Source organism: Sipha flava, unplaced genomic scaffold (genome assembly GCF_003268045.1).
Source record: "Sipha flava isolate LNK unplaced genomic scaffold, YSA_version1 176_pilon_pilon, whole genome shotgun sequence".
NCBI lineage: Eukaryota > Metazoa > Arthropoda > Insecta > Hemiptera > Aphididae > Sipha > Sipha flava.
In genome coordinates this window covers 3,179,484-3,190,863 of record NW_020272062.1, presented here as the reverse complement: position 1 = coordinate 3,190,863, position 11,380 = coordinate 3,179,484, and the positions used below count along the sequence as shown (strand labels likewise).

At 26.5% G+C, this 11,380-nt stretch overlaps 1 protein-coding gene across 4 annotated transcripts; it reads right to left on the bottom strand.

The window, feature by feature from the left end:
• Positions 1–1,111: 1,111 nt before the first annotated feature.
• On the bottom strand, positions 1,112–10,323 carry LOC112680357 (double-stranded RNA-specific editase 1). Of its 4 annotated transcripts, none has more exons than XM_025550428.1 (9): positions 10,119–10,321; positions 5,764–5,861; positions 5,419–5,553; positions 3,916–4,000; positions 3,306–3,472; positions 3,120–3,231; positions 2,859–3,055; positions 1,511–1,679; positions 1,112–1,269 (listed from the first exon to the last, which is right to left on the bottom strand). In XM_025550428.1, the coding sequence occupies exons 2-9, from the start codon at positions 5,791–5,793 to the stop codon at positions 1,178–1,180; spliced, it is 987 nt and encodes a 328-aa protein (XP_025406213.1). In that variant the 5' UTR covers positions 5,794–5,861; positions 10,119–10,321; the 3' UTR covers positions 1,112–1,177. The 4 variants fall into 4 exon arrangements, with proteins under 4 accessions (XP_025406213.1, XP_025406212.1, XP_025406214.1 ...); XM_025550427.1 differs by lacking the exon at positions 10,119–10,321 and adding an exon at positions 9,597–9,716; XM_025550429.1 differs by lacking the exon at positions 5,764–5,861 and having other exon boundaries at positions 10,119–10,323.
• Positions 10,324–11,380: the final 1,057 nt, after the last annotated feature.

The window sequence follows — 11,380 nt, the reverse complement described above, 5'->3', positions numbered from 1 at the left end:
GATCTCGTTTTAAGATATACTACGAACACTTAAAAACTTACTCTTAACCCCCCCCCCCCCCCCCCAGAAAAGAATTGTATCTACGCTACTGGTATAACTTGATCAAACAAGTGCAAGTAAAAGGGGCCTGAAACCGATCAGCCCTGTAGCCCTAAAAAGTTCTCGCTGGATCTGATAAAAGTATAGTTTCAAATTTACTATCTGATCAAATCTTACTAAATTACTGACAACACAGTAATATGATAACATAATATGTTAAATATTGTACCCCAAAATACAAAATTTACTTATTTTACAAAACTAAATTATAATATACCTGCTCCATATCAACATGTTACCTAACTTTTTCTAACAATTTGATAATTATGAGAAAATTAATTTTATCTCTAGTACATTTGGTAATCAAATTACAAATTCATCAAGAATTGAATGAAACTTTTATGTAATTATAGTTCTAACCCAGGGGTCGGCAAGTAATTTACATTGGAGTCCAAAAGTTTAAAATAATGAATGAGGTCCAGTGAAAAAAATGTTTTTATATTAAAAATAGCAGTATAAAAATAAAAATAATTATTTGGTTATTACAATTAATTTATATTAAAAATTACAATATTAGAAGTATGAAAACAAAAGTTGACAGGTTCCAGAGTATTGGCTTCCGCAGTCCGAATATGGACCGCGGTCTGCCAGTTGCCGACCCCTGTTCTAACTGTTAAAAAATATCACAGTAAAAAAGAAAAATATTATGTAATCAATACAATAATAATAAAAAAATAAAATGACCAATGTTATGTTTGTATTTTAATTATTTAAAAAACTATTACAGTATTTCATGATTTTAAAATAAATATTTTTTATAAATTAAATAGTATACAAAGAAATTATACTCACACGAAAACACTAAAGAAAAAAAAAATATATTCAAACATATTATGAACTACATTATTATCAAGATAAGATAAAAATATTATCTTAATATTAAAAAATACATATAATACTAAAATTGTCATATCATAAGGACTTAATAATACTAGACTCAAATAAAACAATGATTTGTTGAATATTTTTAAATGCCAATAAAACACATACAATGAATAAATACAACTTCAAGTAGGTACACAAAAAATCTATAATACTAAACAAAATTCTAAATGGGTATGAAAAAATGTGTAAATATTTATTTCTTCTCTACAGTGTGAAAATCAAAATTCCAAAAGTATTTGATTGTTGCAATAGCACACTCTTTCTTAGCAGCCTTTTTTGTTGATCCTATAAAATACATAAAAAAATAGAAAATTATACTTATTATAAGAAGAACCTATAGTTTAAGCTATTATTGTACAATTAAAATAGGAATTTATTAAAACTAAACAAATATTTTAATTACAGCAATTACCATTTTTAACAAAATATTTAATTAAAAGTAGAAGTGTAAATTATAAAAATATTTTAGTTAAATATAAATTAATTTCTATAATATGTATGGTTAATTTAATTTTAATAATATTACCTTTTCCAGCAAATGTAACACCATCCATTTTGCATTTTACTTCAAAACATGATGGATTGTTAGAATTAATTGTTGTTTCAGTGAATTGAATACCCGGTGACATTTGATGCAATAACTGTACAGGGTTATAATTTTCTGGTTTATTAGGAAATTTTTTCATACCACCAACCTAAAAAAAAAAAATTTAAGCTTAAAATAATCAACAATAAAAAAAAATAATAATTATAATAAACTAGGAATAAACATTATTTATTTATTTATTTATTTATTTATTTAATATTACAATACGGGACGAACCCTTTAATACATGAATATAAAATTATAATAAAAATAGTTTTGTTTATGGAAACGAGGCTCAATTTTGGAGAGAGAATGAAGGGTCAGAGTTGGCAATGCGCATAAGACGGATGATCGGTGAGTTAAGATAGTAGTTTGAGGAAGAGAAAGGTATATGAAATGGAACAGATGATCGTGTACGGCGGGAGGGGATATTAAATGAGACACGGGATAGTGATTCAGGACAGTCAATTTTAGATGAAAGAAGATTGAATAGAAATGTCAAGTTAGCTGAATGACGACGATCGGCGAGGCTTTCTAAGGAAAAGAGGCGTTGGATTGGCGTGTAATCGTGAGGTGGATAGACTATCTTTAGTTTGTACGCTGCTTGACGGAGGAATTTTCTTTGAACCCTTTCTATCATGCTACGTGCGGAAGCGGTGGACGGGTCCCAGAGGACGGAACCATACTCAAGAATGGGACGGACTAGGGAGCAGAAAAGAGTTTTTAGAGGGGAGAGCAAGTAGAAGTCTGAAGAAACACGGTTTATGAAACCTAGCAGTTTAAGAGCTTTACAACATATTATCTGAATATGCATATTAGGGCACAGGTTCCGTGTGAGAGTAAATCCTAAATCCTTTACATAATTATTACAGGTTGTTAAGGCGGTATTGTTTACGGAGTAAATATGCTCGATTACAGCATTAATACGACAAAAAGTCATTACTGAACATTTTGCTATATTAAGAGCTAGTCCCAAAGATTCACCCCACGCAACTAATCGCTGAAGGTCGTTTTGAAGAAGCTGACAGTCAGAGATGGATTTTATACGGAAAAAGATTTTCATATCATCAGCAAAGATAAGGAGTTTGGCATGCTGGAGGACGGAGTCAGCTGAGTTTACGAATAGGGCAAACAGAAGTGGAGAAAGAACAGCACCTTGTGGTACACCTGAGGAGGGGGTAAAGTGGTCCGAGGTTATTAATGGTAATTATCTACAATTAAAATTATAAATAATAATAAACTACAACTTTAATCATAACTATAACAAATGCAATTAAAAAAATAAAACCTTAGGTGGAGTTTTTACTGTTTCTTCTGGCATAACTTTTGTAACTGGCTGTAATTCCCAATGAGCTATCAAATTATGCATAGCCAATGAAGCAAAATGTGGCCATGGGAAATCTTCCTGAGGTGGTCCTTTAGGTTTTGACGATGTAACACTTTCATCCTCTATTTTTGATTCCTCGAAACATTCATCTTTTTTTTTTGGTAAAAAATTGGTATTTATACATCATATTTGTAGTATAACATTTCAATATAGGTAACTAACCTGGTCGCTCATTCATTTTTTTTGCCAACATAACACGCAAAAAATTTTCACATGCTTTTTGTTTTGCTTGAGTTTTAGAAACATGATCTCCAGTATAAACTTGTCCATCAATCTAAATTTATAAAGAAAATTTTGTTAGTAAAAAATAAACTTTTATATTTATATTTTTTATCTAATTTTCATTACCTCAATTGAAGCAGTAAAAACCACAAAATTATTGTTGTGTAGACGATCTTCTAATTTAATTGGTACATCTTTGTACAATTCAGAAAATACCATTAATGGACTCTTGGGACATACTAAACGTCGCATTCGGGCATTGAGTCGCTTTTTTTGTTCTTTCTTATTAATTTCTATCAATACAATCAATTTAACTTATGAGTAAATTTATAATTTATATTTTGAATTTAATCTGGTTTAGAATCTATTTGAACTTTTTTAATAAAAATTTTTCTTTAAACACAAATATTTCAATTTTTTTAAAACCAATAGCACAAAAAAATGTTGCAAAATGATTTTGATTTGAGTTCATGAAAATTTAAAATTCACTAAACTAAACAATTTTTTTTTATACAAACAAAAAATATATAATGTTCTAAATCAAAAAAAATACAATAGTTTGCTATGAAATACCTTGTTTATTTGCTAAATTAAAATTATCCTAAATAGAAAACTAATGAAATCCTCAAATTTTTTGATACCATCATTATAAAATCATTAAAATATATAGGTTAAAAAAAAATTGACATAAAGGATAAACTTATTTATTTCAATATTTTATATTAAATTTACATACTACGTTTGGTTGGCCATTTGACTTCTGTTTTTTCAGATGTTGATTCATCCACACATTGATCATCCTTGTTTTTAATCATATTATTCTGTATAACCAATGAGACAACATAAGCAATTTTTACAAACGCGGCGAAGAAGTATGTTCAGTTTGCACAAGACACATATACATTAGCAGATAATACATTATAAGTTAAAAATAAATAATAATAATAATAATATAAATTGTAATAATTATATTATTATTATTTTTTCTAATTCAAGACAGTGTTTGATCTGCCAAGGTGTATGAAATCATTAGAAGAGCTATGACACAATCCATCAGAAATGATGACAAATTATCACCGACTTGGTATATAAATAAACACAAAATTTGTGTAGATTTACAAAGTCCTTAGTGTCAAATGATACAATAAATATGGCATCAAATTAATGGTTGGGTATACTAGTTGCCAATTACAACTCATTTTGACTTTAAAATGTATCAAAATTGTAAAGATAAAAGAGATCACATATTTTTATCGATATTGAAATACAAAAAAAAACTAGCTATTATTTAAAAAAAATATATATATATATTTAATTTAAACTACAAATTAAAAATAATATACTCTTAATATTAATTTAATTAACTATTATGATTATAACAAAAGTTATCATTGGCAACAAGTATTAGCTTCAACCACACTGAATTTACATCACCGCAACACATTTATAGCTATGCTGTCTCACGTTTATGCAAGAAGCTTCAGAAATAATATTTGCGCCCATTTATCCAAAAATTGTATGTATTGATCAAATCAGTTGTAGTACAACTCTGAAATAAATGTACTGTTATTTTACTATTAAGAAATTACAATGTTACGTCTGAATACATAAAAATTATTTTTCAAAACTGTAAAAGTTTATGTGTAGATGATTAAAAAAGTGATCGCATGATTATAAAAAGAAATCATTTAGTGAACAATATAAAATAAAATAAATATTTATTAAAATTAACTTTCAAGTAAATCACCTGGTACTTATAAACAATTAACTATTAGCTTTATATTATTTAATATGATTTCTAAATTAAATTTGTTTGAACATTAGTATTTAAGTTTAAATTAAAAATCATAATATAAACATTAATGGAAGATGCTTAAAAAAAAATTAAACTAGAAAAAAAAACAAAAAAACTTAATTATCATAAAAATATGCAGATTTAATCAATAATAGTCATCTTTAAGTAGATTATTTACTATATTTTAAATTTTAAAATAATCAGTGACCTCATCCCTAGTCGATGTCTAAAATATACTCCGTTTATCAAATCAATCAAAAATTTCAATATGGTTGGGTTAAATAAATTATAACTTTAGGTATATAATAAATAACTAAAGTTTATACAAAAATATATAAAATATAAAATTAATAATTTTAACTCAAAATGTTTCAATAAAGAGTATCAATTTCACTTATATTAAAATTGATTAAATTAAATAATTTAAAAGTATTCTAAGACCACCTTATCTTTCACTGCAGATACTTCTGAAAACTGAGAAACTGGATTTTGGACTTGTGACTGAGTGTATTGGATTGGTGGCGGCAAATTATTTAGGGCTACACTTTGTTGATGCATTTGAGTTTGTCCACTTGATTTCTAAAAAATTAATTAATGATTATTAAAATAAAACAATTTAATTGGAAATATTGATAAATATACTAATAATAATAACAAATATAAAAAAATAATATGTATAGTAAAACTCATAGTAATAAATATAACTCATAGTATAAAGTTAATAATTAAAACCATTATAAATAATTTTTATTATAATTATCTATTACTCTATACAGAATTAAAACTTACAGCTGTTACAAATGTTGCTACATAAGGCATTTTTGTTGCTTTTGTTGTTAACACAAACGGCCGAAGAGTTTTTATTTTTCTCAAGTAATTACTATCTCCTAAAAAATTAAAATATTACTACAATTATGTAATTTATTTATAACAATAACTAAAAGTCAGTGGCGGATCCATGGGGAGAGGGGTTAAACCCCTCCCACAAAATCAGGAAAAATATAATAAGAATCAATAATTTTATGAATTAAAAAAAAAGATTTTTTTTTTTTTTTAAATGTGAGGGAAAGTATATAATTTGTATTTTTATTCATACAAGAAATTAGTAATCTTAGGTTTAAATTAATGTATTATATTACTTACTATTTTCTTAATTCATTATCAATCAGTAAGGTTGTGAATTTGTAATAAAGTGCATTTTTTTTTAGTGATTGTAAAACATAGCTTTTTAAATATATAATTTGAATTATGTAACTATGGATCCATTTAGGCAACTCTTTTTTTGCATTTTTTGACATTTTAAATTTATTAGGTCATTTTTGAGTATTTTAAGGTCATATTTTCCTTTTTTGGTTAATTTTCATGTATTTTTAATCAAATTCTAAAGACTAAAAATGAATAAGGTACCCAAAAATAAATATTTTTAAATTTGTTTTATTATTTTAACAAAATAAATACTAAAAAAATTTGTTAAAAAATGTTTCAGATAGGTAATGTTTCAATATTCAGGAATAGCTTTATGAATAGAAAATATTTATCAACATTTTTAATATTTTTTTTTTTTTTTTATTAACACTTAAATATTAAACTCTTTTTTTTATGCATGTAATGTACTAATGTATAATATTCTGTACCTAATATTAATATAAAAATTAAATTAAAAACCATTTTAAATGAATTTTATATTATAATTTTTGGCATTTTATATTGCATTTTTTTGCATTATTTTGCATATTTTATTACATTTTTTGACATTTTAAATGCAATTTTTAAGGTTCTTTAGTGCATTAAATTCACAGCCCTATCAATCATTGACTGCAATATTATAAAAAATATCCCAAGGGAAAACATTTTTCAAAACCCCTCAAAAAAAAAAAAAAAAATCCTGGATCCACCACTGCTATAAGTAAAGCCAATAACCCTATTGTGTATGGTGAATTAAGTGAAAAAAAAAATGAATAAAATTTAAATAGATCATTCTTTAAAGTTATAGATTTTTATATAATATAATCTAACATAAAATTCAAATAAATTATAAAGATAAAATACCTTGATAAACCAAGTATATGTAAACATTAATTTACAATTGTATCTAAGCAAACCATAACTAAGTAAGAATTTAGTTACAAATTGTTAAATTTGAAGGTAAACAATATAACTCAGTTGGATAAAAATCATTGTATAATAACTTTAAAAACAAAAAAAAATAATAGTCTTAGACAGAGTGTGTTAAGGGGGGGTCAAAGATGCAATTGCCCCTGGGCACCGTAGTTTTTTAAAAATAAAGGGGCGCCCTTATCTGCACTTAATATGCCCAGTGACCCCATAGAAAAAATTTCGCCCCGGGGCGCTGAAATGTTTAACACAGCTGTGATCTTAGATATTTACCAATAGTTATGCGAATAACAATATACCAATAAAAGTTTCACATCCCTATGTATTAAAAAAACCTCATGAATGATTTTTTAATTTAAAAATATTATTCGTAGGTTAAATTTTATTATTCAAAAAGAATAAAAGCAATAAAAAAAAAAAAAAATTAAAATTTTATTATTAGTGTTAGATAATTTATAAATTTTATTAGTTTAGTTTTTGATGATGAATAAAGTAATAAATAAATAATTTTGATTCTACATTAACATAGTCAAATTAATCTATAGTTTTTTTTTCACAGCAATATAACTATAAAAATGAATAGTAAAATATATATAATTAAAAAAATAGAAATTATCAAAATTGTTGTAAGACACGTAAATATCGTGTTGTCAGACATGCCCACCTTCACATAAAAAATTGTAATGTATGTTAAGAGAAATTGTCACGTTTGTTCAAGGAAATGTCCTTAGAATTAAATATGTTTCTAAAATATAAATGTATTATACAACTAACACAATAACCTACTCCAATAAAATATTGTTCCTAAAATAATAATTCAAGAGTGCAACACCACACTTTCATGATGCAGCTCAGGGTACGTACAATTGGCTAATTATCAAATGTAGAAATCCGATGGCCACAGGATGTACGTGATGTTCGGGACGATTTCACACCAAAAAACAGTGTCCTAACAGTCACAGGACTAGCATAAATACGAAGGGCGAGAAACAAGACACCAGTTAGATTCCGCAGTTCAAGTCACCCACACAACACCCATTGGAGATTCCACGGACTCTGTCCGTATATACATTGCCTGACTGTCACGACTTACGAGTTGATTGCTCTGAGTCCTCTGAGGCATGTAGGTGTGCACTTGGAATCTTCACTTCATACATTATAAACAATTTTTCTAAGTTAAATAAATATCCACTTCCTTTACCAAAAATATTGTACTATTTATTTGCAAATAACATCTGGGTCGCAACAAAATGATTTAATAAATAACTATTAAGTATTCAATATATTATCTACTTCTATTGAAAACTGGAAAACTAATATTATTCTATATATTAATAAGATGTACCTACAAATAAAATATTAATACTTTTATATAATTTAGAGCCAACATTCAGATATTTTACTAATATAATTTTATAATGTAATATAATATAATAAACAAAAAACTAATATACAGAAATAAATATTTATTTATTTATAAATATACTAATTTATGAATATTAACCATTTAATATTTTTAATTTTAATTGAACAGTTTATTATTTTAATATAAATTAATAGTTAACTTTAGGTATGTCTACTACTTTTTCGCTATGCTTAATGGTATATAGTATAAAGTTACATAATTTGGTAAACTAATGGAATGCATTACAAGCAGGGTCGTACTTGAAAATTTGACACTAGGGGGCAACAATAAAACACACTTCATTATACCAAATACAAATTTCTGCGGGTTAAAAAGATCTTTCAATTTGTTGCTGGTGTATACAAAAATATTCTAAGTGCAATGTCAACATAAGGATAGATTGTTTGTAAATCTTTGGATCTATCGAGAGTACTTGACCCGTTACCGAGTATATCTGTGTGTGTGTCGTGACGCCATGATTGGCAATACATATTTTTTTTTTGTGATACACTTTTTATTTTTTAAAGAAGTTTCACTTCAAAAATATTAGATCATAAAATATTGAAAATATAAAAAATTAGACATCCTCTCATGTTCAGCCACCCGGGGTAACAGCACCCTGTAGCTCCCCCTAAATACAGCCCTGATTACAAGAATTAATTAACTCGAAAAAATTATAAATAATATTATATATAAGATATGGCACAAGTTAATAAATGTTAAAAGAAATATTAAAAACTGAAATGTTGTAGTTCCTATAGAAAATGCATTTGCACTCAAGACATAAGAGCTGTAAATGTAAATTTTAAGACACAAAAAATAGCATATAAGAGCCGATAAAATATTTACTTAACCTAAGTTCTTTATAGTAAAATGGAATAAAAAAATGGTGTACAAATAGTACAATATATTAAATAAATATTATAAACAACTGCTTATTAATGGTCACACCAATATCATTATATTTTTACCATTATGTACAAATATTAGTCAAGCTATTTTTATTTTATTATTGGTCTACATAATATTCATATAAAATGAATTAACAAATCATTAAAAAAAAACTAAGAATTTCAAAAATAAAAATATCAGTTTTTCGTACTTGAACTCCTTGAGTTATACATGATTGGTTTTCCTTGAATATCATAACAGTACGAAATTACTTTCAAGTTTCAACAAGTGAAACGCACATTTATTATTCCAAAATATCGGGAAACTTCGGAATGAACAACCGTAATAAATGATTAGCTAAATAGATACAAATAAATAATACGCTGTCAACAAGTTTGTGCAAGTCAATGAAATACTAGTACTACTAGTTGCAACTACTACTACAGAGCACTACTATTACTACTATATTACACTTATACTTGCTATGGGCTCAATATCTGTTCAGCACACCAGTGCATTTTTTAACTAGTTAACTAGGCGACACAAATGTCACTCAGTGATTATACTCTGTCGACAATATTTTAAAAGATTGGGCGAAATAATGCGAAAAAAAACGTGTAATACTATAATCGTATAATGGTAGTATACATTGGCTATTTTAAGAAAAACATTTTTTTGTCACCCAGTAAAAATTCCTTATAAAATGCACTGCAGCACACCACGTACTACTTACAGAATACAGGCGTACAGTCGGAAGATTTTGGAGGCTTCACACTACACGAACTCACAGTTCACGACGTTATTAATGAAACTACAGTTAAATTATTAAACTAATGTACGTCAGACAACATCCACTACGATCTCTATATGAACCACTGCTTTGTATACTGTGTATCATTTGTCAATACTACAATCAAATATCAATAATTTTTACTTCAATGGTAATGGTTGTGATAATAGAGTAGATAACGTTGGTAATGGTTGTGATAATAGAGTAAATAACGTTGGAGAATTAAATAAATTGGTGGCACTACGAAACACCATCCAACTAAAGAGGCAAACGAATACGCGATAATGACAAAAAATCTATCATAATAATTCAACGATAAACAATCATACAACACAACTCAACATAACGCAAGGACATATTTGAGTTGAGGCCATGGGGGGGGGGGGGGGGGTCGAAACTAATTTTTCTTCAATACAAACTTAAAAAAAATTTAGTTACATTTTCTAACTAAATTATTGTATTATATTCAAAAAAAATACGAGCCATCTATTTTCTTCACCTCGATAACGCAGAGACGTATTTAGACTTACTTCTAGGGGGGAGGGTGGCGACTCAAATTTTTTCTTTAATTCAGGTTCAAAATTTACAAGTAAAATTTTTGATAATATTTAAATCAAGTGAATCCTTAATATTTGTGGTTTTTTTTTTTAATATAATGCCAGATCCACTTAGAATGGACTTTTGTGTAATTCTTTTTTAACACCTATCTGTGTTTTGAAAGTTTCGCTTGTTTTTTATTTGATTTTTCACTAATATGGACTTAAAAGTAAGGCTAAATCAAAATAATATATATTGTTTACTGTTATGGAACATTTAAACGTTATAAGCAATTGAGCGTTTAACACTATAAATAATTTAAACGTTATTAAATTTAAGCGTTTAAACGTTATACCTACAAATTTAAACGTTTAAAAAATTTACCGTTAACCGTTATTAACAATTAAAACATTATGAACAATTTAGCGATTTGCGTTAATTAGCGTAAAATTTGAAACGTTTTTAAATGTAGTATTTAGCAATCAATACTATGTAAAACAACATTACATATTTTAAATATAATATTATATATATTACCTTTAACCAGTGGTGTATTGATAAATATATTTATAGGTATACGCACTAAAAAAATATGGATATTAATCATAAAATAAATTTTCTTGCTTTGCTCGAAAATTGTTTTCTCTCAATACGTTCGAAAAAATGTA